The sequence below is a fragment of the Coregonus lavaretus genome (genome assembly GCF_964263955.1).
Source record: "Coregonus lavaretus genome assembly, chromosome: 27".
NCBI classification, from domain to species: Eukaryota; Metazoa; Chordata; class Actinopteri; order Salmoniformes; family Salmonidae; genus Coregonus; species Coregonus lavaretus.
Genome location: NC_140014.1, coordinates 41688525 through 41715849, shown reverse-complemented (window position 1 = coordinate 41715849; position 27325 = coordinate 41688525). Strand labels below are relative to the sequence as shown.

The 27325-nt window shown below is 43.2% G+C and overlaps 2 protein-coding genes across 3 annotated transcripts in view; both read right to left on the bottom strand.

Moving 5' to 3' along the window:
* Positions 1-622: 622 nt before the first annotated feature.
* On the bottom strand, positions 623-18750 carry LOC311102738 (protein salvador homolog 1-like). The gene is made up of 5 exons (XM_084144115.1): positions 18215-18750; positions 17136-17639; positions 6904-7174; positions 6576-6719; positions 623-4295 (listed from the first exon to the last, which is right to left on the bottom strand). Exons 1-5 carry the CDS (start codon positions 18306-18308, stop codon positions 4073-4075), a joined length of 1236 nt encoding a protein of 411 aa, XP_084000241.1. The 5' UTR covers positions 18309-18750; the 3' UTR covers positions 623-4072.
* A 2337-nt stretch (positions 18751-21087) lies between these two features.
* LOC311103078 (uncharacterized protein) overlaps positions 21088-27325 on the bottom strand; it is a 65728-nt gene continuing 59490 nt past the window's right edge. Inside the window, exons 28-29 of one of the 2 annotated variants that reach the window (XM_084144611.1) lie at positions 22973-23086; positions 21088-21714 (exon numbers count right to left, since the gene is read on the bottom strand). In XM_084144611.1, the coding sequence (XP_084000737.1) occupies positions 21499-21714; positions 22973-23086 (330 nt within the window). In that variant the 3' untranslated portion in view covers positions 21088-21498. The remainder of the gene's footprint in view (positions 21715-22972; positions 23087-27325) is intronic. The other variant, XM_084144610.1, reaches the window with a different exon arrangement.

The window sequence follows — 27325 nt, the reverse complement described above, 5'->3', positions numbered from 1 at the left end:
TCTGGGCAGGCCTCTTGCTAGCTGTCACTCAAATGCGAGGGGCTCATTGGCTAGAACTCTTAATTGCTATGGGGCGGGCCCAAGTGGGGGGGGGGGAGTGTAGGGAAAATGTCACGGCACAGCTTCAAGAAAAGTTGCTTTCAAACTAGGGATTTTGTGGCTAATTCAGCTACGACAGTAATTCTGCATGTATACATATACTTATTTTTTTATTTTTTTTGGGGGGGGGTCATTTAGCAGACGCTCTTATCCAGAACAACTTACATGAGCAATTAGGGTTAAGTGCCTTGCTCAAGGTCAGTTTTTAATGAAATGGGAGAAAATCTCTGTTGTCTGATCTTCAATATCTAAAGGAGAACGTCACGTGTCCTGCACGTCTGGGTCGTGTTCATTAGGAACCAAACGGAAGAAAACCGATTGAAACAGGGACTGGGAGGCTACACTCTAAATATGAAACGCTCATTTTTGCTTTTCATTGCAAAATGTTTTACTACGGTGTTCCCTACTCAACACCCCGGTATTGACTTGTTAAAAAACAAACCGACATTGGTCAGGTTTAGTACGTTTCTGCCAGAATGGTGTTACAAACAAATATGAAACCAGAATCCAAAGATCTCAAAACTAATTTAAATAATTTATTGATAGTTGCTTTTTCAAAAGACAATAGTTACAATTACAGATGAATGAAATAAAATGAATGTACATAAGAGGATTGTGTATTACTTGGAGTGCATAGTTTGGGGTTTAGAATGAAAAACAGGCATCCATTGGAGGAAAAAGAAGTGACTAGCTGTTTAGTCCTGCCCTCCTTTACAGGCTTGAGAAAATAGTTGTTTTCGCAGCAGACTATTAATTTTGTCCTGCATCTGCACTCCATGAGGATAAGGATCAACTGTATGATGACATCATTCTGAACAGATGGGTTGTAGCTAGCAGTATGATGACATCATTCTGAACAGATGGGTTGTAGCTAGCAGTATGACATCATTCTGAACAGATGGGTTGTAGCTAGCAGTATGATGACATTCTGAACAGATGGGTTGTAGCTAGCAGTATGATGACATTCTGAACAGATGGGTTGTAGCTAGCGGTATGACATTCTGAACAGATGGGTTGTAGCTAGCAGTATGATGACATTCTGAACAGATGGGTTGTAGCTAGCAGTATGATGACATTCTGAACAGATGGGTTGTAGCTAGCAGTATGATGACATTCTGAACAGATGGGTTGTAGCTAGCAGTATGATGATGTCATTCTGAACAGATGGGTTGTAGCTAGCAGTATGATGACATTCTGAACAGATGGGTTGTAGCTAGCAGTATGATGACATCATTCTGAACAGATGGGTTGTAGCTAGCAGTATGATGACATCATTCTGAACAGATGGGTTGTAGCTAGCAGTATGACATTCTGAACAGATGGGTTGTAGCTAGCAGTATGATGACATCATTCTGAACAGATGGGTTGTAGCTAGCAGTATGATGACATCATTCTGAACAGATGGGTTGTAGCTAGCAGTATGATGACATTCTGAAAAGATGGGTTGTAGCTAGCAGTATGATGACATTCTGAACAGATGGGTTGTAGCTAGCAGTATGACATCATTCTGAACAGATGGGTTGTAGCTAGCAGTATGATGACATTCTGAACAGATGGGTTGTAGCTAGCAGTATGATGACATTCTGAACAGATGGGTTGTAGCTAGCAGTATGACATTCTGAACAGATGGGTTGTAGCTAGCAGTATGATGACATCATTCTGAACAGATGGTTGTAGCTAGCAGTATGATGACATCATTCTGAACAGATGGGTTGTAGCTAGCAGTATGATGACATCATTCTGAACAGATGGGTTGTAGCTAGCAGTATGATGACATCATTCTGAACAGATGGGTTGTAGCTAGCAGTATGATGACATCATTCTGAACAGATGGGTTGTAGCTAGCAGTATGATGACATTCTGAACAGATGGGTTGTAGCTAGCAGTATGACATTCTGAACAGATGGGTTGTAGCTAGCTGTATGATGACATTCTGAACAGATGGGTTGTAGCTAGCAGTATGATGACATTCTGAACAGATGGGTTGTAGCTAGCAGTATGATGACATTCTGAACAGATGGGTTGTAGCTAGCAGTATGACATCATTCTGAACAGATGGGTTGTAGCTAGCAGTATGATGACATTCTGAACAGATGGGTTGTAGCTAGCAGTATGATGACATCATTCTGAACAGATGGGTTGTAGCTAGCAGTATGATGACATCATTCTGAACAGATGGGTTGTAGCTAGCGGTATGACGACATCATTCTGAACAGATGGGTTGTAGCTAGCAGTATGATGACATCATTCTGAACAGATGGGTTGTAGCTAGCAGTATGATGACATCATTCTGAACAGATGGGTTGTAGCTAGCGGTTCTTGCATAGCTTAGTAGCTGTGGTCTCGCCCAGAACAGAACTAAGAGACAATGTCACTATCACTCCATTTCAACATAAGGCATTACAAAAGCCACATCCAGAAAATAACCAGTTATCAGAGGCTGTGTCCCAAATAGCACCCTATTCCCTACATAGTGCACTACGTTTGACCAGAGCCCACAGTCAAGAGTAGTACGCTATATAGGGAGCCATTTGGGACGTCCGCAGAGTACATTCGCATACAGAAGAGCAACAGGAAACGCACTTCAGTTGTTTGTTTTGGCAAAGCTAAGGCATCTTGGGACATCTGAACCATTAGTGTTATATAGGCTAGTGTCCCAAATAGCATCCTATCCCCTGTAATCAGTGTTTCCCAACCCTGGTCCTCCATCACCCTGGACAAGCACACCTCACTCAACTCATTGAGGGCTTGATGACTAGTCGACTAGTTGAAATCAGGTGTTACAATAAAAATGTGTACTGTTGGAGGTGATGGAGGACCAGGGTTGGGAAACACCGCCCTTAATAGTACACTACTTTTGACCAGGGCTCATGGGGAAATAGTGTGTCACTTGGGTGGACGACAGATGTTTCCAGAAGCTTATGTATCTTTATTTACACGTCATATTATAATAAGGATATTGTGATTAATTAATTATTCATGATGCACAGAGCCAAGTCCCTGAAATGCCATGCTGTAGTGTATCCTACTATAAAGACCTGATCCATATGAAAACTTCGACTCTTGTGCGAGACAAATGATACGTTTCGGAGGATTGTCTTATAAAGTATTGATGACAATAACAACACATCACACTTGTTGTTGAAAAGTTAAATAATATCCTTTCAGTTTTAGGGGCGGGCTACAAATACAACGATCACAAAAACATTTATGAAGCAGAATTAAAATGTGGAAACAGGAGTTTCATAAAGTGATGCAGCTGATCCTTCTCTCCCTAAGTGGAAAAATATTTGAATAATTTTACAAAGCATAAAAAAAAAAAAGAACAGGCAAGTGTTGCCTCTGATGAAAAGGCACAATCTTATTCTAGTCATTTATGGACATTCAAACAAACAGGTCTGTCTGACCCTGTAATCCTCCTGTCTTTAGAAAACAAAGCCAGAGGGCGGAGCTTCCCTAATGTAGAAACCTCAAAAGGGGTGGAGCTCCCAAGTGTAGTAACCTCAGTGGATGAGGCCAAAACCTCAAAAGGGGTGGAGCTCTTTGCTGTCCGACCCTCACAGGAGGAGGGGGGGGGGGGGGCTAAGGGGTGGAGCTCACAAGGGTAGAAACCTCAGTGGACGAGGCCAAAACCTCAGAGGGGTAGAGCTCCATATTGTAGTAACCTCAGAGGGGCGTTGTAGCCAGGCACAGGGGCGGAGCTTCCTTACTATTTGTAACCTCAGAGGTGTGGGACAACGGTTCACCCGGGCTGAACTTCTTATGAATAGTGTAGAATGAGAGTCCTTGAAGTCCCAGATCCAGCTAGCCACAGGGTCCATTCCTCCGTCCAGTCCAGTCAGTTCAGGGTCGTATTCACTAGTGCACACCGTAGCAAACTGTTTAGCAACAACTGGTTTATTATTGGACAAATTCAGGTAGGTACCTCCTTTTTTTTTTTGTCCCATTTGCTTCCTAGTGAATACGACCCAGTTCACATGTTCCCTGTGAAGTTCTTGCCCGGCTGCTGCTGGGCCTGAGCGGACCACTGCTGCCTCTGTTTCCTGTGGTCCACCTCCGAGAGCAGGGCCTGGCGGTAGGCCTCGTAGGACTTGACGATGCGCTCCAGCTCCTTCATGAAGAGCAGCTTCAGCATGCCCTGGTACGTGTCCAGATCCACCAGCTGGAACAGCTCCCATTTCAGGATGTGGTCATACCTGGTGGAAGACAGAGGTGAAACGCCTGAACATCCTGTCTACCTCCTCACTGTCCACACTCCACCACCGTGGCACATCCTGTCTACCTCCTCACTGTCCACTCCACCACCGTGGCACATCCTGTCTACCTCCTCACTGTCCACTCCACCACCGTGGCACATCCTGTCTACCTCCTCACTGTCCACACTCCACCACCGTGGCACATCCTGTCTACCTCCTCACTGTCCACACTCCACCACCGTGGCACATCCTGTCTACCTCCTCACTGTCCACTCCACCACCGTGGCACATCCTGTCTACCTCCTCACTGTCCACTCCACCACCGTGGCACATCCTGTCTACCTCCTCACTGTCCACTCCACCACCGTGGCACATCCTGTCTACCTCCTCACTGTCCACCCCACCACCGTGGCACATCCTGTCTACCTCCTCACTGTCCACTCCACCACCGTGGCACATCCTGTCTACCTCCTCACTGTCCACTCCACCACCGTGGCACATCCTGTCTACCTCCTCACTGTCCACTCCACCACCGTGGCACATCCTGTCTACCTCCTCACTGTCCACTCCACCACCGTGGCACATCCTGTCTACCTCCTCACTGTCCACTCCACCACTGTGGCACATCCTGTCTACCTGAACATCCTGTCTACCTCCTCACTGTCCACTCCACCACCGTGGCACATCCTTATACCTCCTCACTGTCCATATCCTCACAGGGCAGTTCTGAATGGTTGTAATCATAATAATACATAGGATTTGAATAGTGCTCGTCTAAAAACATAAAGACCCTTTACAATAATGCAGCAATAGTAAACGCCCTTTACAATAATGCAGCAATAGTAAACGCCCTTTACAATAATGCAGCAATAGTAAACGCCCTTTACAATAATGCAGCAATAGTAAACGCCCTTTACAATAATGCAGCAATAGTAAACGCCCTTTACAATAATGCAGCAATAGTAAACGCCCTTTACAATAATGCAGCAATAGTAAACGCCCTTTACAATAATGCAGCAATAGTAAACGCCCTTTACAATAATGCAGCAATAGTAAACGCCCTTTACAATAATGCAGCAATAGTAAACACCCTTTACAATAATGCAGCAATAGTAAACGGCCTTTACAATAATGCAGCAATAGTAAACGCCCTTTACAATAATGCAGCAATAGTAAACGCCCTTTACAATAATGCAGCAATAGTAAACGCCCTTTACAATAATGCAGCAATAGTAAACGCCCTTTACAATAACGCAGCAATAGTAAACGCCCTTTACAATAACGCAGCAATAGTAAACGCCCTTTACAATAACGCAGCAATAGTAAACGCCCTTTACAATAACGCAGCAATAGTAAACGCCCTTTACAATAATGCAGCAATAGTAAACGCCCTTTACAATAACGCAGCAATAGTAAACGCCCTTTACAATAACGCAGCAATAGTAAACGCCCTTTACAATAACGCAGCAATAGTAAACGCCCTTTACAATAACGCAGCAATAGTAAACGCCCTTTACAATAACGCAGCAATAGTAAACGCCCTTTACAATAACGCAGCAATAGTAAACGCCCTTTACAATAATGCAGCAATAGTAAACGCCCTTTACAATAATGCAGCAATAGTAAACGCCCTTTACAATAATGCAGCAATAGTAAACGCCCTTTACAATAACGCAGCAATAGTAAACGCCCTTTACAATAACGCAGCAATAGTAAACAGCCTTTACAATAATGCAGCAATAGTAAACGCCCTTTACAATAACGCAGCAATAGTAAACGGCCTTTACAATAATGCAGCAATAGTAAACGCCCTTTACAATAATGCAGCAATAGTAAACGCCCTTTACAATAATGCAGCAATAGTAAACGCCCTTTACAATAATGCAGCAATAGTAAACGCCCTTTACAATAACGCAGCAATAGTAAACGCCCTTTACAATAATGCAGCAATAGTAAACGCCCTTTACAATAATGCAGCAATAGTAAACGCCCTTTACAATAATGCAGCAATAGTAAACGCCCTTTACAATAATGCAGCAATGGTAAAAGGTAACAAGAACAACCTCTAATCTAGCAATCACTAAATCAATAAACACTATACCTTTTTAAGTTAAGCTATTTCAAGATATTTAATCTATGAAAGCTCTTTAGTTATGAGAAAGTGTCCCGAGAACAGCACAGGACCCCAGGGTTCCCCCCCACTGCCTCAGCCAGGGAAACAAGCACCGGGGTAAATCCCCCCCCAGATATGTGGAGGAAAGCCAGCTGCATGTTACTCACTTGAGCGGGGCGCGGGCATACACCTGTAGCCAGTCAGGGATCTCTGCAGTGTGGTATGGGTTGGCTGGCACCAGCACTGGATGGTTCCTCTCTGCGGGGCGAGGCTGGTATACAACCGGAGGGGGCTGGTCATAGCGGGGTATGCTGGACCAGGAGGAAGGGGGTTGGACAGTGAGTATGGACAGAGGGTTAGGAGTCAAGTTATGATATCAAAAACAAATGCTTGGTTAAAAAAAAAAAAAGGAGAGAGAAGTCTGCATTTCCTCACTTTAAAAAAAAAAAACGATACGAAGATGTGGTGTGTATCAGTACGACTCTAAAAGCCTACCTAGGGGCACAGGGGTGTCTATACTGCGCCCGCTTGTTGATGTGGTCCACGTAGTAAGTCCCAAACTCAGCCGACTCCACCTTCTCCCAGCCAGGGGGCAGACCCTCTCTCTCCAGGGGGTGGGACCAGTGGGTGGTGTTGGTGTTGTGGTCGATGTAGTACTTCCTGCCTCGGATGGTCCAGTCTACCGTCCAACCACGGGGCAGCGGGAGGTCCTCACCGCTCGGACTGGACAGGTTCCCCAGAGACTTGGCCTGCATCCGACCGATACCTGGGGACCAGGAGAGGAGACGAGAGGAAGAGGAGAGAGGAAGAGGAGAACAGTCAGGCTGTGTCCCACTCCCAAATGGCACCCTATTCCCTAGAGCAGGGTTTCCCAAACTCAGTCCTGGGGCCCCACCACTTTGTGCCCATTTTGGTTTTTTGCCCTAGCACTACACAGCCGATTAAAATAACCAACTCATCATCAAGCTTGGATTATTTGAAATCAGCTGTGTGGTGCTAAAATTCTAATAGTTTGCCTCATTTCAGTTTGTGACAAAACAAACAAGCGTAATGTGTAATGAATCATTGTACCATCTAACCCGATGGGAAATATATTTTCCATAACCAAAACCATTGGATTTTCAGCTGGTGTACAAAACCAAAAGTAAAAAAACGCAAAAGCGAAATGTAACAACGGGAAGCATAGAAATAGTGCACATAGAACAGATCTACCGCCTCTTAGACATGCTTCCAATCAGAATGACAGATCTATAACAAACATTTCTCTCTCTATAGATATACTGCTTCTTAGACTTGCTTTCAATGACAAGTACTATACCACACATTTCTATGGGAATTGTCAGGTTACCCAAAAAAGTACATATTGCAGCTTTAAATGCATACTTTTAAATTATATGTGAGGATAAAAGTTTTATATATATATATAAATAAATAAAAGTGTAAAGTGTAATTTAAAATAAATAATAAAATGTTACTGTCCCCACTACAACAAAAATACTTTATACACTACAACAAAAATACTTTTTAAAAATACTAATATTTTGTCCTTTAACATTTAATTGAAATACTGTAGAATTCCATTCATTCCTATGGAGGAGTGCTCCTTCGAAGCATCAGCAATCCAGGGTTTATATAAATCATTGATTGGTTGGGTCCTTTAAACATGGACATGATATAAAATTCAATTTTACAGTTAGGCTCAAATGAGAACCGTAGCAGCAAAAATAGAGAGCAGAAAATGTCTGCACATTGGCAAGCTGGAATCGGATCAATTCTGCTTGGGACCGACGGGACGGCAACAGGATTGGTGCTGTTAGCCAGCTGGTGAGCGAAGGACTGGAATGTGCGTTCCACTGAAAAACACTCCTCTCCTGTCAACAGACGGGGGAGGCAATGGTTCAGTCTGTTACAGAGCATTGTCTGGGAGGAGAAATTAACTGGGATAACTGGTAACCACCAACGTTTCAATCTACACTGGTAACAGCGTTTTCCACAAGTACCTGGAGTAGCCAGCCAAATAGAAAAAATAGCCAGCCTGGCCTTCAAAAATATTTCGCCGAACTACCTAGATTTGTGGCGGCCTCTGGTACATTTTAATGCCTCGATTCCATCCGAAATTTCACAGCGAAATGATTGAATACTTTATCAGATTTACCTCCCAGATTGGAAACATTAGTTGTGGTATTGTGTGTAGAAGGACATGACTTAACAATTGAAATGACTGAAAATGTATGACTTCAGTGTATTGTTAGTTGTTTTGGATATTGTCTAGTTCCAGGCCTATAATCAGGGCTATTTTCTAAGTAAAAGAACATTAAACCTTTAACCCGTCTCTTCTTGAGATCAAAGTCTTATTTACAGTTTTACTGCAAGATATGAATTGCTACAATAAATGTTTGTTCTTCAAATTATGTATTTTATTAAAATTGAAAATTAATGAAATAGACCACTGCCCAAATTAACTTGGTAAATACACTACCGGTCAAACGTTTTAGAACACCTACTCATTCAAGGGTTTTTCTCTATTTTTACTATTTTCTACATTGTAGAATAATAGTGAAGACATCAAAACTATGAAATAACACATATGGAATCATGTAGTAACCAAAAAAGTGTTAAACAAATCTAAATATATTTTATATTTGAGATTCTACAAATAGTCATCCTTTGCCTTGATGACAGCTTTGCACACTCTTGGCATTCTCTCAACCAGCTTCACCTGGAATGCTTTTCCAACAGTCTTGAAGGAGTTCCCACATATGCTGAGCACTTGTTGGCTGCTTTTCCTTCACTCTGCGGTCCGACTCATCCCAAACCATCTCAATTGGGTTGAGGTTGGGGGATTGTGGAGCCCAGGTCATCTGATGCAGCACTCCATCACTCTCCTTCTTGGTAAAATAGCCCTTACACAGTCTGGAGGTGTGTTGGGTCATTGTCCTGTTGAAAAACAAATGATAGTCCCACTAAGCCCAAACCAGATGGGATGGCGTATCACTGCAGAATGCTGTGGTAGCCATGCTGGTTAAGTGTGCCTTGAATTCTAAACAATTCACAGTTAGTGTCACCAGCAAAGCACCCTCACACCATAACACCTCCTCCTCCATGCTTTACGGTGGGAAATACACATGCAGAGATCATCCGTTCACCCACACCACTTCTCACAAAGACACGGTGGTTGGAACCAAAAATCTCCAATTTTGACTCCAAAATGTCCATTGCTCGTGTTTCTTGGCCCAAGCAAGTCTCTTCTTCTTATTGGTGTCCTTTAGTAGTGGTTTCTTTGCAGCAATTTGACCATGAAGGCCTGATTCACACAGTCTCTTCTGAACAACTGATGTTGAGATGTGTCTGTTACTTGAACTCTGTGAAGCATTTATTTGGGCTGCAATTTCTGAGGCTGGTAACTCTTCTGAACTTAACTTCTGCAGCAGAGGTAACTCTGGGTCTTCCATTCCAGTGGCTGTCCTCATGAGAGCCAGTTTCATCATAGCACTTTATGGTTTTTGCGACTGCACTTGAAGAAACTTTCAAAGTTGACTGACCATGTCTTAAAGTAATGGACTGTTGTTTCTCTTTACTTATTGGAGTTGCCTCATGGAATACGCTGTCATACACGTCGATCCAGAGCATCCCAAACATGCTCAATGGGTGACATGTCTGGTGAGTACAGTGGCTTGCGAAAATATTCACCCCCCTTGGCAGTATTCCTATTTTGTTGCCTTACAACCGGGAATTAAAATGGGGGTTTGTATCAATTGATTTACACAACATGCCTTCCACTTTGAAGATGCAAAATATTTTTGATTGTGAAACAAACAAGAAATAAGACAAAAAAACAGAAAACTTGAGCGTGCATAACTATTCACCCCCCCCCAAAGTCAATACTTTGTAGAGCCACCTTTTGCACCAATTACAGCTGCAAGTCTCTTGGGGTGTCTCTATAAGCTTGGCACATCTAGCCACTGGGAATTTTGCCCATTCTTCAAGGCAAAACTGCTCCAGCTCCTTCAAGTTGGATGGGTTCCGCTGGTGTACAGCAATCTTTAAGTCATACCACAGATTCTCAATTGGATTGAGCTCTGGGCTTTGACTAGGCCATTCCAAGACATTTAAATGTTTTCCCTTAAACCACTCGAGTGTTGCTTTAGCAGTATGCTTAGGGTCATTGTCCTACTTGAAGGTGAACCTCCGTCCCAGTCTCAAATCTCTGGAAGACAAACAGGTTTCCCTCAAGAATTCCCCTTTATTTAGCGCCATCCATCATTCCTTCAATTCTGACCAGTTTCCCAGTCCCTGCCAATGAAAAATATCCCCACAGCATTATCCGGCCATATATATATATTACTTTTTACCCCTTTTTCTCCCCAATTTCATGCTATCCAATTGTTACAGTCTTGTTCCATCGCTGCAACTCCCGTATATACTCGGGAGAGGCGAAGGTCGAGAGCCACGCGTCCTCTGAAACACGACCCTGCCAAGCCGCACTGCTTCTTGAAACACGGCTCGCTTAACCCGGAAGCCAGCCGCACCAATGTGTCGGAGGAAACACTGTACAACTGGCGACAGTGTCAGCGTGCATGCGCCCGGCCCGCCACAGGAGTCGCTAGAGCGCGATGGGACAAGGACATCCCGGCAGGCCAAACCCTCCCCTATCCCAGACGACGCTGGGCCAATTGTGCGCCGCCTCATGGTCTCCCGGTCACGGCCGGCTGCGACACAGCCCGGGATCGAACCCGGATCTGTAGTGACACCTCCAGCACCTCAGTTTATATTTTTGTTCAGTGTAGTTACTCCACGATACTAACCTAATTGACAAAGTAAAATGAAGGAAGCCTGTACAGAATACAAATATTCCAAAACATGCATACTGTTTGCAACAAGGCACTAAAGTAATACTGGCAAAAATGTGGCAAAGCAATTAACATTTTGTCCTGAAAACAACGTGTTATTGGATTTGCCCCAAACATACAACGTATTGTCGAGTACCAATCTTCATATTTTCAAGCAGTTGTGGCTGCATCATGTTATGGGTATGCTTGTAATAGCTAAGGACTAGGGAGTTTTTCAGGATGGACGCGGAACGGAGCTAAGCACAGGCAAAATCCTAGAGGAAAACCTGGTTCAGTCTGCCAAATCTACACTGGAGTTGCTTACCACGAAGACAGTGAACATTCCCAAGCGGGCGAGTTACAGTTTTGACTTAAATCTACTTGAAAATCTATGGCAAGACCTGAATATGGTTGTCTAGCAATGATCAACAACCAAAATAGACAGAGCTTGAAGAATTTTGTAAATAATAAAAAAAACGGGAAAATGTTGCACAACCTAGGTTTGGAAAATTCTTAGAGACTTACCCAGGAAAGACTCACAGTTGTAATCGCTGCCAAAGGTGCTTCTACAAAGTATTGACTCAGTAGTGTGAATACTTATGTAAATGAGATATATGCATTTAATTTTAAATAAATATGCTTACATTCCTAAAAAAAGATTCACTGTCATTGTGTGTAGATGGGTGAGAAAAATATAAACTTAAGGCTGTAACAAAATGTGGAATAAGTCATATTACGTTACATCCTTATTCTAAAATGGATTCAATTGTTTTTTCCCCCTCATCAATCTATACACAATACCCCATAAAGACAAAGCAAAAACAGGTTGACATTTTTGCTAATCTGAAATATCACATTTACATAAGTATTCAGACCCTTTACTCAGTACTTTGTTGAATCACCTTTAGCAGCGATTACAGCCTCGAGTCTTCTTGGGTATGACGCTACAAGCTTGGCACACATGTATTTGGGGAGTTTCTCCCATTCTTCTCTGCAGATCCTCTCAAGCTCCGTCAGGTTGGATGGGGAGCGTCGCTGCACAGCTATTTTCAGGTCTCTCCAGAGATGTTCGATCGGGTTCAAGTCCGGGCTATGTCTAGGCCACTGAAGGACATTCAGAGACTTGTTCCGAAGCCACTCCTATGTTGTCTTGGCTGTGTGCTTAGGGTCGTTGTCCTGTTGGAAGGTGAACCGTTGTCCTGTTGTAAGGTGAACCTTCATCCGCGTCTGAGGTCCTGAGCACTCTGGAGCAGGTTTTCATCAAGGATCTCTGTACTTTGCTCCGTTCATCTTCCCCTCGATCCTGACTAGTCTCCCAGTCCCTGCCGCTGAACAACATTGCCACAGCATGATGCTGCCACCCCCATGCTTCACCGTAGGGATGGTGCCAGGTTTCCTGCAGACGTGACGCTTGGCATTCAGGCCAAAGAGTTCAATCTTGGTTTCATCAAACCAGAGAATCTTGTTTCTCATGGTCTGAGAGTCCTTAAGCTGCCTTTTGGGAAACTCCAAGCGGGCTGTCATGTACCTTTTACTGAGGAGTGGCTTCCATCTGGCCACTAACATACAGGCCTGATTGGTGGAGTGCTGCAGAGATGGTTGTCCTTCTGGAAGGTTCTCCCATCTCCACAGAGGAACTCTGGAGCTCTGTCAGTGACCATCGGGTTCTTGGTCACGTCCCTGACCAAGGCCCTTCTTCCCCAATTGCTCAGTTTGGCCGGGCGGCCAGCTCTAGGAAGAGTCTTGGTGGTTCCAAACTTCTTCCATTTAAGAATGATGGAGGCCACTGTGTTCTTGGGGACCTTCAATGCTGCACAAATTTTTTGGTACCCTTCCCTAGATCTGTGGCTCGACACAATCATGTCTCGGAGCTCTACGGACAATTCCTTCGACCTCATGGCTTTGTTTTTGCTCTGACATGCACTGTCAACTGTGGAACCTTATATAGACAGATGTGTGCCTTTCCAAATCATGTCCAATCAATTGAGTTTACCACAAGTGGACTCCAATCAAGTTGTAGAAAAATCTCAAGGATGATCAATGGAAACAGGATGCACCTGAGCTCAATTTCGAGTCTCATAGCAAAGGTTCTGAATACCTATGTAAATAAGGTATTTCCGTTTATTATTATTTTTTAATACAGTTGGCAAAAATGTCTAAAAACCTGTTTTCGCTTTGTCATTATGGGGTATTATGTGTAGATTGACGAGGAAATGTTTTTATTTAATACATTTTAGAGTAAGGCTGTAACGTAACAAAATGTGGAAAAGGGAAGGTGTCTGAATACTTTGCGAATGCACCGTATGTATATATATATTTTTACACATATTTAACCACTTTTTGTTGGCACAAAACTACTTCCATACTTCCATTCATTTTTTAAACCGGTACCGGGTTACCTTAAAAACAGAGAACACCATTGTGTTCGTGAGAGTCTCCCCTTTCCATAGTAGGATCATTTTAGTTCGTAGCCCAAACAGTTTGGACGCTACAGACAGAAGTTCACACATCGACGGTAGCGACTTCAGAAAAGTCCTATGGCGTTTGTGGGGGTCGTATACGCCAGAGACGTTTTCGCGAGAAGACCGATTTTCAGGATGTCTGCTGGTCTGACAAACAGCGCCGTAGCTCTGCCGACATAGGTGGATGCGGTGTATTGAGACGCAATGGGCGCGTCAATCGACTCTTCAGGATTACTGCACATACAGACAAAGACTAGTGAAGTCAACATCTGAGATGAAGCAGTCTGAGATTGAGGCATCAGACTTGGGGCGGGCGGTCCCACTCAGTCTGCAAATTACTAGTTTGCAGCCAGACTACATTTTGAAGATACAGTGAGGTTTACTGAACCAGCACCACTCCTTTCTCTTAAGGTTCTATCCAAACAAAAAACAAGAATCTGCTAGCTGAGCACCTGGAAGAACGGAAGACTTCTTTCTACACCTTTTTCTAAGAGCTGTTCACTAGATAAAATATTGCTTCATGGCCAATGCATTCATACTCATACTGAGGAGTGGCAGTCCAGGAATGAACCCTAGAATATGTGGCCTACTCACCACATCCCATTTTTATTTTTTATTTAACCTTCATTTAACCAGGTAAGCCAGTTGAGAACAAGTTCTCATTTACAACTGCGACCTGGCCAAGATAAAGCAAAGCAGTGCGATAAAAACAACAACACAGAGTTACATATGGGATAAACAAAACATAAAGTCAAAAATACAACAGAAAATATATATACAGTGTGTTCAAATGTAGTAAGTTATGGAGGTAAGGCAATAAATAGGCCATAGTGCAAAATAATTACAATTAGTATTAACATTGGAATGATAGATGTGCAAGAGATTATGTGCAAATAGAGATACTGGGGTGCAAATGAGCAAAATAAATAACAATATGGGGATGAGGTAGTTGGGTGGGCTAATTTCAGATGGGCTGTGTACAGGTGCAGTGATCGGTAAGGTGCTCTGACAACTGATGCTTAAAGTTAGTGAGGGAGATAAGTGTCTCCAGCTTCAGAGATTTTTGCAATTCGTTCCAGTCATTGGCAGCAGAGAACTGGAAGGAATGGCGGCCAAAGGAGGTGTTGGCTTTGGGAATGACCAGTGAGATATACCTGCTGGAGCGCATACTACAGGTGTTGCTATGGTGACCAATGAGCTAAGATAAGGCAGGGATTTGCCTAGCAGTGATTTATAGATGGCCTGGAGCCAGTGGGTTTGGCGACTAATATGTAGTGAGGACCAGCCAACAAGAGCGTACAGGTCACAATGGTGGGTAGTATATGGGGCTTTGGAGACAAAACGGATGGCACTGTGATAGACTACATCCAATTTGCTGAGTAGAGTGTTGGAGGCTATTTTGTAAATGACATCGCCGAAGTCAAGGATCGGTAGGATAGTCAGTTTTACGAGGGCATGTTTGGCAGCATGAGTGAAGGAGGCTTTGTTGCGAAACAGGAAGCCGATTCTAGATTTAACTTTGGATTGGAGATGCTTAATGTGAGTCTGGAAGGAGAGTTTACAGTCTAACCAGACACCTAGGTATTTGTAGTTGTCCACATACTCTAGGTCAGACCCGTCGAGAGTAGTGATTCTAGTCGGGTGGGCGGGTGCCAGCAGCATTCGATTGAAGAGCATGCATTTAGTTTTACTAGTGTTTAAGAGCAGTTGGAGGCTACTGAGTGTTGTATGGCGTTGAAGCTACCTACTCACCACATCCCATGAGCTGCCTACTCACCGCATCCCATGAGCTAGCTACTCACCGCATCCCATGAGCTGCCTACTCACCGCATCCCATGAGCTGCCTACTCACCGCATCCCATGAGCTAGCTACTCACCGCATCCCATGAGCTGCCTACTCACCACATCCCATGAGCTGCCTACTCACCGCATCCCATGAGCTAGCTACTCACCGCATCCCATGAGCTGCCTACTCACCGCATCCCATGAGCTGCCTACTCACCACATCCCATGAGCTAGCTACTCACCACATCCCATGAGCTAGCTACTCACCACATCCCATGAGCTAGCTACTCACCACATCCCATGAGCTAGCTACTCACCACATCCCATGAGCTAGCTACTCACCACATCCCATGAGCAAGGCAATGGTAACCTACTATTCCCTATATAGCCATTTGGGACGCAGGCCAGGTGTAGGGCCCTGCCAGCATCACCGCCTTTAATAACCCACATTCCAAAGACATTTAAAGGACCCCCAGGGAGGGAGGGAGAAGACAAACTTGTTGCTGCGCAAGGTTCTCCATCATCTCATCTGGTAGCGTCTGTCTTGACTGCATCAAATCGATGTAAAGAAGCTAGCCAGCTACACTAGCCAGCTACACTAGCCAGCTACACTAGCCAGCTAAGTTAATTAGCCAGTTGAGGCTGTTTTTGCCGCGCTCCTCATCCTTGTCTACAACGTCTCCACTCATATTAAACAGCCTACCTGTTAGTTGATCATTGTAGCCAACTCCTTCTCATTTAGCCAACTTAATTCCGTAATTGTAATTCCATTTTGCATTGATTAGAAATCTTCCACTTCACTTTCTACACATGGAGCCTCTGACGGTAGTGCTGCTTTGATTGACCGACAATAACAAGCTACACAGGTGAAAAGTAGGCTACCGGTATGTTGTTTTTAAAATGGGGCGCACTCACAAAAACTGCCATAAAACTGTTTTATTTAAAAAAATTAACGTCATGGTCTATCCTTGTTTGTAACAATGCCACATAGATAATTACATTTTAGACCAAGCCTTTTAATTAAAACAGCCCAATATATATATATATATTTTTTTCCCCTCAAAAAGAAATACTCTCGCAAGTAATCGAATACTACCGAATAACCGTGCCTATATCCCATATCCTATATCTATATCCTAGCGGACACAGGGCTGTTTGGCTCATCTCAGTCACCAACAGGAAGAACTTTGCAGCTGTTTCTGAATAATAAAACAATGCCATGCTGGTGGGTGATAACATTCAAACAAAACGTAGCCCGAAAATAGTTTGTCATATCATAGGAAAAGACACCGTATTCACACAGATTTGGACAAAGTGGGCAGTTCAGATTTGTCACTTCAAGCCCAAATATATCATACTTACTAAAATTACGACTTGACTTAAATCGTTGTGCAACATCACGGGTAAGCTCTGGCCATCGTCTTTCAGCTCAAAAAACATGGATGTCTACTGGTGTGGGCGTTTATGCCTTATTGGATAATAATAATAATCAAATTGAAATGGGTTCAACTGATAAAACAATGCATTATACGTAAGACTTATTTGGGGTACAGTTTAGCCTAGTCCTGGACTAAAAAGCATTTTTTATTTTTGTTTTTTAATCCAGGACTAAGATGAATCTATGTCCGGGAAACCACCCCTTTATGCTTACCTTCTGGCGGTCTGTTAGGGGCCGGGGAAGTGTGTTGTTGCGGTGGTAGTCTTTGGAAGTTTGGATGTTCATTGTGTTCATAGTATCTATAGTCGTCATGGAAGCGGTCAGGGGCTCTGGGCTGCTGAGGCCTTCTCTGCTGCTGCTGCTGCTGGCTGTCGTAGTAAGGCTCCGGAGGCGGGGGGTAATAGTAGCGGCCAGCGTCCCCGTTCTCAGCCATGGGGCTCACGTCCGTGAGGAAGGTCTGTGAAGAGCCTCCGTACTCGTGGGGTAGGTCCCCCAGGCTACGTGGTAAGTACGGAGGGGCTGACATCCTATGGCTTTCCCTTCGAGCCACCTCTTGCGGTGGTCTCTGCACAGGGGTGCGCAGGAAGCTCTTGTTGCGGGCCACCACAGGCTCAGGGCTGGGTCCCACGGGGTAGGCTGAGGGTCCCGGCTCAGGCAGAGGGACCTCTGTGCGTCTGGGAATTGTGGGTCCATGTCGGATGAATGAGGGCATGAGATCTGAAATACGACCAACAGGTGTATGTGTCAAGAACGAGGGAGGGAAGGGGGGGGGGTACAAGCTTGAAAAAGTTGGGTATTCTATAATAATTTACCAATCCACAGAATCTGATAATTGACACAAAGATCCTGGAATCCGTCCATGTCTCTAAACTTTGCGCATACAGAGAAGAGTTCGACTCGTTAGCGCTTTAGCAACATCTTTACTCTTTGGTTAGTAACGAAAGTGTATTGAAGCCATTCACTCAACAACAGCAGGTTTGGAAATCCACAATGGATGGATGAATGGTGAGTTGCTGGGCGTTGAAGGCGACTCAAGCCGCATGTAACATTCGGGACCAGAGCTAGCTAACTAGCTAGCCGCATAACTATCAACTTTGGCAAACGTTAGCAAGCTAGCTGCTAGTTAGCCATGCAGAAGCCACAGTAACTATTAGATATAATAAAGTTTGCCAAGCGTCTTATGCTTGGGTATCATCATATCATATCATCAAAAACGCACGACTTGTAAAAACTTAACTGAGAGACATTGCTAACTAACTAACCTAGGTAGCGAATTTAGCTAGTCAACTTACTTCTCAGTACTGGTGAGGTCTCCTTCTTGACATATTTCCCGTGTACCTCGGCTGGTTTCGACGCTTCGCTTTTACTTTTCTTTCTTGAAAGCATAACTCAAAAAGGAGACATCAATGCAATGTAAGAAACTCGTGGAAAGTTCCCCAAAAACTACAAGCGTCCCTTCCAATCTGCAGTGTGTACATTTTAGCTAACTAGATAGCTAGCTAGCGAGCCTAATTAGCTACAGACTTGATTAAACGTTAGCTAGCTAGCTAACGTTAGTTAACTTACGCATACTTGTTTCTGGCAATCTAGATAAAAAGCCAAAACAGAACGATTGCTTGTATCCAACTAACTCTAGAAGTAAACTATTTTCGCCCAGTTAAATCATTGATTTTCTTCTCCAAGCCAGTTGAAATCGAAGTAGTTTTTTCATTCAGTGGATGTATCCAGCACCCAGCCCAAGTCATCACCCCACTTCACATAAACTGCCCAACGCCTACTCAACCCATTCCAGTCAAGCCGCGGAGGGTTGTGGGATGGGAATACCATAGTGAAGTCATACCGTAGCTACGTTTGCGCACAGTTGAAAATAACTCCTCTTTTTTGTTTTTTGTTTTTGTGGTTTGAAGGATAGCACTTCTGTTTGTAGCCAAATAGACCAGTGGCCCCATCCCAAGAGCCTCTTGTCAAAGTCTGTTTTGAAGGGATAGCCCAACTGTATAAATACCTACAAATATCCTCCCATCCCATATGAGAATGGGCTGTCATTCAAAGTCATTCATTATCAGGAATGTTTACATTTACATTTACATTTTAGTCATTTAGCAGACGCTCTTATCCAGAGCGACTTACAGGAGCAATTAGGGTTAAGTGCCTTGCTCAAGGGCACATTTACGTCATTTAGCAGACGCTCTTGTCCAGAGCGACTCACAAATGGATGCATTCACCCTATAGCCAGTGGGATAACCACTTTACAATTTTTTGGGGGGGGGGGGGGTAGAAGGATTACTTTATCCTATCCCAGGTATTCCTTAAAGAGGTGGGGTTTCAAATGTCTCCGGAAGGTGGTGAGTGACTCCACTGTGGGGGGGGGGGGGGGGGGGGGGGGAATGTTCTCTGGTACAGTGGTTTAGTGTCATGGTAAACTGGAGATTAAATGAAAAGTTAATTTGATAGGCATGGTATGTTATCTTCTGCTATGTAACCACTAGGTTTCCTCTATAAAATAAAAATAAAAACGTTGAAACCTTTCTAAATGTCATAGTTAAAATATTCCTACTTTAAATGAATAAGACGACGCTGGTGAAAAACTTCACTGGGAGTGTTGAAGCAGGTGCTGGCGGTGGACTGGAATACCATTAGAGAGGCTCTGACAACAGGACCAGAGGGGATCTACAAAGCAGGATCAAATAGTTAGCCGGCTAACTTACCTAAATATTCTGATATAACTTTCTATTTTTTTTTATAAAGATGAGCTTGAAATGGGCATGGTCTAATTTATTTAACAAACAAAAATACATATTCTAGGTTTAGCTTTTTAAAATCAACCCTAAAATCAATAGTTACTGGTTGCTTATCATAGTTAGGGGGTAGAGGACTGGCACGGGTGGGCTCAGGTGGAGTGTAGTCTTTGTCCTCCTCAGTCTCCAACCTTGGAGTGTTACTGGACCCCTCACTTTCTCTGACCATAAAACAAATAATTGGACTGCAAAAAAATAATTATTTAACCTGAGAAACATCTCCTGGCTCTGTCCTGTTCTCTCCAAATCTGATCTGGAAAAGCTGGTTAACTCCCTCGTCACCTCCCGACTCGATTACTGCAATGCCCTCCTTGATGGTCTCCCGTCAAAAAGTATCCACAGGCTGCAGCTTGTGCAGAACAGCGCTGCCAGGAACCGCACAGGAACCCAGTGATCTGCCCACATCACCCCCCATTCTAGTCTCTCTCCACTGACTGCCCATCCAATTCAGAATCCTCCTGTTAGTCTTCAAAACCCTCAATGCCTCTGGTCCCCAATAACTCGGTGAACTCCTCAGCTCCAAACAGTCTTCAGGTTCACTCCGGTCAAAGGTCAAATGATCAAAGACTCATTGCAGTCTCAAAGACACACCTAAAAAAAAAATGATGGGTGACAATCTGGAACAAGCTCCCTCCTCACCACTGCCTTTAAGTCTGAGCTCAAGAAACACTCCTTTAAACTGGCTTTATAATATAATAATAATAATAATAATAATATGCCATTTAGCAGACGCTTTAACCAAAGCGACTTACAGTCATGTGTGCATACATGTTTACGTATGGGTGGTCCCAGGGATCGAACCCCACTACCCTGGCGTTTACAAGCGCCGTGCTCTACCAGCTGAGCTACAGATCACTTATGTAATAATAATAATAATATGCCATTTAGCAGACGCTTTTATCCAAAGCGACTTACAGTCATGCGTGCATACATATTTTTTTGTGTATGGGTGGTCCCGGGGATCGAACCCACTACCTTGGCGTTACAAGCGCCGTGCTCTACCAGCTGAGCTACAGAGGACCACAATGTGTGATCTATGTTGTGCTGTCTGTTGGCGTTACATTTCAAGTTTTAATGTTCCGTCCTTGTCGCCTCCTGTATTATTCTGTGTATGATGAGATAGATGTTCTTCTTCTTTGTTTTTATGCTGTATTATCTCGCTGTCGTACCGTGTTCAACCCTGTTGGAGCTCGCCTAGCCATCTTGTTTCCGGAGGACCACAATGGAAATAAGTCCCAGACTTTCTTGTGCGTTATCCGCCATGATTTTACTAATGTGCATGTATGGCTTTTTTTGTGTGCTTGTTTTATAAAAAAAAAAAATTATGGTTGAATTAATAAAGTAAAGTGTCTTAATTTCTCACCTAATGTCTTTAGTCCTTTTATTCAAGCTTTTTTCTTTGAATGGTTTCTCTGTAAAGAGCTTTGGGATTTACGTCTGGAAATGAAAAGCGCTCTACAAATGTAATGTATTATTATAGGACTGGGGGTAGGGGTGAGGAGACTGGGGGTAGGGGTGAGGAGACTGGGGGTAGGGGTGAGGAGACTGGGGGTAGGGGTGAGGAGACTGGGGGTAGGGGTGAGGAGACTGGGGGTAGGGGACTGGGGGTAGGGGTGAGGAGACTGGGGGTAGGGGTGAGGGGCTAAGGTTAGGTATAGTCTTAAGAACCGGTCAAGTGGTAGGGTACGGGAGGTAGGGGTGAGGGGCTCAGGTGTAGGGTTAGGAACAGGTAAAATGGTAAGGCATGGGGGGTAGTGGTGAGGGGCTCAGGTCTAGGGTTAGGAACAGGTGAAATGGTAAGGCATGGGGGGTAGGGGTGAGGGGCTCAGGTCTCTGACTATCTTGTTGAGGCTGGAGATCTTTTCTTCCAGTAGGTAGTTCTTCTTCTCTGATACTTTCTGTCTCTGCTCGGTCATCTCCAAGGCCTTCAGCAGCTGGGCGTTCTCCACATACAGGTCCTTGATCAACAAATCAGCTTTACCGTTCTTGTGGTGCTAGAGACAGAACAGAGTGGGAACATTAACCATCAACCAACCAACCACATTTATTTTATAAAGCCCTTTTTACATCAGCAGTTGTCACTAAGTATCTAACCCAGATACTGTGTCATCATACATTTACACTGCATCGATTCAATACATTTACACTGCATCGATTCAATACATTTACACTGCATCGATTCAATACATTTACACTGCATCGATTCAATACATTTACACTGCATCGATTCAATACATTTACACTGCATCGATTCAATTCATTTACACTGCATCGATTCAATTCATTTACACTGCATCGATTCAATACATTTACACTGCATCGATTCAATTCATTTACACTGCATCGATTCAATACATTTACACTGCATCGATTCAATACATTTACACTGCATCGATTCAATTCATTTACACTGCATCGATTCAATTCATTTACACTGCATCGATTCAATTCATTTACACTGCATCGATTCAATACATTTACACTGCATCGATTCAATACATTTACACTGCATCGATTCAATACATTTACACTGCATCGATTCAATACATTTACACTGCATCGATTCAATACATTTACACTGCATCGATTCAATACATTTACACTGCATCGATTCAATTCATTTACACTGCATCGATTCAATTCATTTACACTGCATCGATTCAATACATTTACACTGCATCGATTCAATACATTTACACTGCATCGATTCAATTCATTTACACTGCATCGATTCAATACATTTACACTGCATCGATTCAATTCATTTACACTGCATCGATTCCTACATTTACATTGAATCGATTCAATACATTTACACTGCATCGATTCAATTCATTTAAATGGATCGATTCAATACATTTTTATTTTGTAATAACTTGTATGAGGGCTCAATAAACAATAAACAACTCTCATTTGACATTATCCAAGTCACAATAATTGCTAGGCAACCTCCCTCAGTAAAACCAATAGAGAAAAACTGATAACAGATCCTGAGATCTCATCGTAAATAGACCGCTGACTGAGGGCTTTAACAGGGGCAGCAGGTAGCTTAGTGGTTAATAGTGTTGGACCAGTAAACAGAAAGGTTGCTGGTTCAGAGACGACTAGGTGAAAAATCTGTCGACGTGCCCTTGAGCAAGGCACCTAACCCTAATTGCTCCTGTAAATTGTTTTGGATTAAAAGTCTGCTAAATGGCTAAAATGTAAATAGAAATAGGTAATGATATATTTTGCCTATTGATTAAAGTGTACCTGATCTTTCAGTTGGGAGACCTTCTCTTTGAGCAGCAGCTTGACGTCATGCAGCGACAGCTCGATCTCCCTCATACGTTCCTCCATCTTCATCATCATCATCACCCTCTCATCCTGGTGATGGAGAAGATGTATACAGATGTTTAACCATCGTTGTGTATCATCTGGCATGTTTAACCATCGTTATGTATCATCTGGCATGTTTAACCATCTTTATGTATCATCTGGCATGTTTAACCATCGTTATGTATCATCTGGCATGTTTAACCATCGTTATGTATCATCTGGCATGTTTAACCATCTTTATGTATCATCTGGCATGTTTAACCATCTTCATGTATCATCTGGCATGTTTAACCATCTTTATGTATCATCTGGCATGTTTAACCATCGTTATGTATCATCTGGCATGTTTAACCATCTTTATGTATCATCTGGCATGTTTAACCATCGTTATGTATCATCTGGCATGTTTAACCATCGTTATGTATCATCTGGCATGTTTAACCATCTTCATGTATCATCTGGCATGTTTAACCATCTTTATGTATCATCTGGCATGTTTAACCATCGTTATGTATCATCTGGCATGTTTAACCATCTTCATGTATCATCTGGCATGTTTAACCATCTTTATGTATCATCTGGCATGTTTAACCATCGTTATGTATCATCTGGCATGTTTAACCATCTTTATGTATCATCTGGCATGTTTAACCATCTTTATGTATCATCTGGCATGTTTAACCATCGTTATGTATCATCTGGCATGTTTAACCATCTTTATGTATCATCTGGCATGTTTAACCATCTTTATGTATCATCTGGCATGTTTAACCATCTTTATGTATCATCTGGCATGTTTAACCATCTTTATGTATCATCTGGCATGTTTAACCATCTTTATGTATCATCTGGCATGTTTAACCATCTTTATGTATCATCTGGCATGTTAAAAGTGAAAGAAAAAGTAAAAACACACGTATGGTTTAAATCACACAAGTAAATAGCTAGTCGGAGTAATGTAATGTACTGCCCGTCTGGCTGTATGACCTGCAAAATGCTCATAGCTGGTAAATAGGTGTAGAAAAAGGATTGTCTTCTATGTGGTAATATATTCTTGCAATAACAAAGATGTGTTTGAAGATAACATCAGCGAGGATACCATCAGAGTATGTGGTATAGAACAACAAGGGAGAAGGTACTTGGAACACTAAACACTAAACTAGATGCTTTATTTGTCTTGATTATTTCCAGTGAAATACATTCTAGTGCAGTTATGAAAAAGTGACATCATAGCTAAATGAAAATGGATAAAAACAAATTAATAAATATTACATTGTTTTCAACTCATTGATCCAGAAACTTAAATACATTCTACAAAACATAAATACTCATAAATAAAAAAGTCATGATCGTTCTAATTTAAATAAAAATGAACGAAAACAGAAGCACACACACACACACACACACACACACACACAGAGCAATAGAGAATAAAACTGTGGTTTGACATCTATCTAAAGACCCTGAGACCTAGATCTGACTATTCTCGGTTCAGTCTGGACTATCACAGCTCCTAAATAACCATGGTAACTATAGTAACATGGTCCTACATGGTTGCTACGTCAACATGATAAAAGTGATGGAAGAACATGAATCAAAGCGTTCAGATAAATAGCATGAAAACGTGACACATTTGTTTACAATCAAACTGTTGTTGGTCCCTTCGAGTTCAATACTGTTGGTAATGAACTGGTCCAGTTTACAATAAACCACAGTACTTTCAGATATACATTACCTGCAGTGAGAGGTGAGCATATTCACCAATTAAAAAAGGTACATTTCTGTGTGACAAAGATACACAAAAATCAAATCAGTTGATATTGACGGTTGGCCTCCTGTAGCTCAGTTGGTAGAGCGTGGCGTTTGCAACGCCAGGGTTGTGGGTTCGATTCCCACAGGGGGCCAGTATGAAAAATGTATGCAGTCACTAACTGTAAGTCGCTCTGGATAAGAGCGTCTGCTAAATGACTAAAATGTAAAAATGTAAATGTTGTGGGTTAAGTGCAAAAATTAGCAATATGCAGGTAATCTTTAAAAATATTTCACATAATACATTCTGTTGAAACTAGGAATCTACTGCAATCAGAGCATATTTCATGAACCTTTGACTCAACAGTTCACCTACTGTTAGAGCTGAAGTTGTTTCAGAAAGCCCTTTAATTTGAGGAAAATAACAAGGGACTAGCCTGTTTTACTCTGATACTCTGCCACCTAGTGGATGCATACAATCATTACACATTCCCATTCAGATCACTGGTTGTAACATCCCATTCAGATCACTGGTCATCTCCTATAATGACGGAACACGCTCCCAGAACACGCTCCCAGAAGTTTCCGTCTTCCAGTGCTTCAAGCAAGTCGGGTATGGGGAAATTCAGGGAAATCCTGGAGGATTGGGTGGGGCTAGGGTTACGTGAGGAGGACAGGTTTGGAGGACTGGGCTGAGGGAGTTCGAAACTGCCAGGTAGGAAATTCAGGGGAGAGGAGTCTGGGTGGGGCTGGGGTTAAGTGATGGCCGACAGTCAGAAAGTAAGGAAGACTGGACTGGGGGATGTTATAAACTGCCAAGCTGCTGTCTGTCAGTCAGAGTCCACCGATCCTCCGGTAGCTGTCGGCATGAGCGGCCCTCTGTTCTGGCATTGCAGCACCCTGGAGAGAGAAGGCAGGTACACTTCACCAGGGCTCACCCCTCCATCCAGTCCTCTAGTCTAATTGCACTACGCAATTAGCGCGACTTTAAATAGTGACCTCTGTCTGGGACAACTGAAGAACTCGGTGCCAGAGATATACTGTGCAATCTGAGCACCCCATTAGAGTAGAAAGTGACAGACATGGTGAATCTAGAATCTAGATAAAAACAACCAAACCCAGAAGGTACACTTGCCACACACTAGGGCTGTCCCCGACCCCCCCAAAAAATCTTGGTCGCCGAGGGTCGTCCTTTTCTTTCGACCAATCGATTGGTCGAAATGTTTAAACATTTTTTTCTTCATATATAGACACACTATATGTGTTTGAATAAAATCAACTACATACAGTGAGGGGGAAAAAGTATTTGATCCCCTGCTGATTTTGTACGTTTGCCCACTGACAAAGAAATGATCAGTCTATAATTTTAAATGGTAGGTTTATTTGAACAGTGAGAGACAGAATAACAACAAAAAAATCCAGAAAAACGCATGTCAAAAATGTTATAAATTGATTTGCATTTTAATGAGGGAAATAGGTATTTGACCCCCTCTCAATCAGAAAGATTTCTGGCTCCCATGTGTCTTTTATACAGGAAACGAGCTGAGATTAGGAGCACACTCTTAAAGGGAGTGCTCCTAATCTCATCTTTTTACCTGTATAAAAGACACCTGTCCACAGACGCAATCAATCAATCAGATTCCAAACTCTCCACCATGGCCAAGACCAAAGAGCGCTCCAAGGATGTCAGGGACAAGATTGTAGACCTACACAAGGCTGGAATGGGCTACAGGACCATTGCCAAGCAGCTTGGTGAGAAAGTGACAACAGTTGGTGCGATTATTCGCAAATGGAAGAAACACAAAATAACTGTCAATCTCCCTCTGCCTGGGGCTCCATGCAAGATCTCACCTCGTGGAGTTTCAATGATCATGAGAACGGTGAGGAATCAGCCCAGAACTACACGGGAGGATCTTGTCAATGATCTCAAGGCAGCTGGGACCATTGTCACCAAGAAAACAATTGGTAACACACTACGCCGTGAAGGACTGAAATCCTACAGCGCCCGCAAGGTCCCCCTGCTCAAGAAAGCACATATACAGGGCCGTCTGAAGTTTGCCAATGAACATCTGAATGATTCAGAGGAGAACTGGGTGAAAGTGTTGTGGTCAGATGAGACCAAAATCGAACTCTTTGGCATCAACTCAACTCGCCGTGTTTGGAGGAGGAGGAATGCTGCCTATGACCCCAAGAACACCATCCCCACCGTCAAACATGGAGGTGGAAACATTATGCTTTGGGGGTGTTTTTCTGCTAAGGGGCCAGGACAACTTCACCGCATCAAAGGGACGATGGACGGGGCCATCTCCCGCCAAATCTTGGGTGAGAACCTCCTTCCCTCAGCCAGGGCATTGAAAATGGGTCGCGGATGGGTATTCCAGCATGACAATGACCCAAAACACACGGCCAAGGCGATAAAGGAGTGGCTCAAGAAGAAGCACATTAAGGTCCTGGAGTGGCCTAGCCAGTCTCCAGACCTTAATCCCATAGAAAATCTGTGGAGGGAGCTGAAGGTTCGAGTTGCCAAACGTCAGCCTC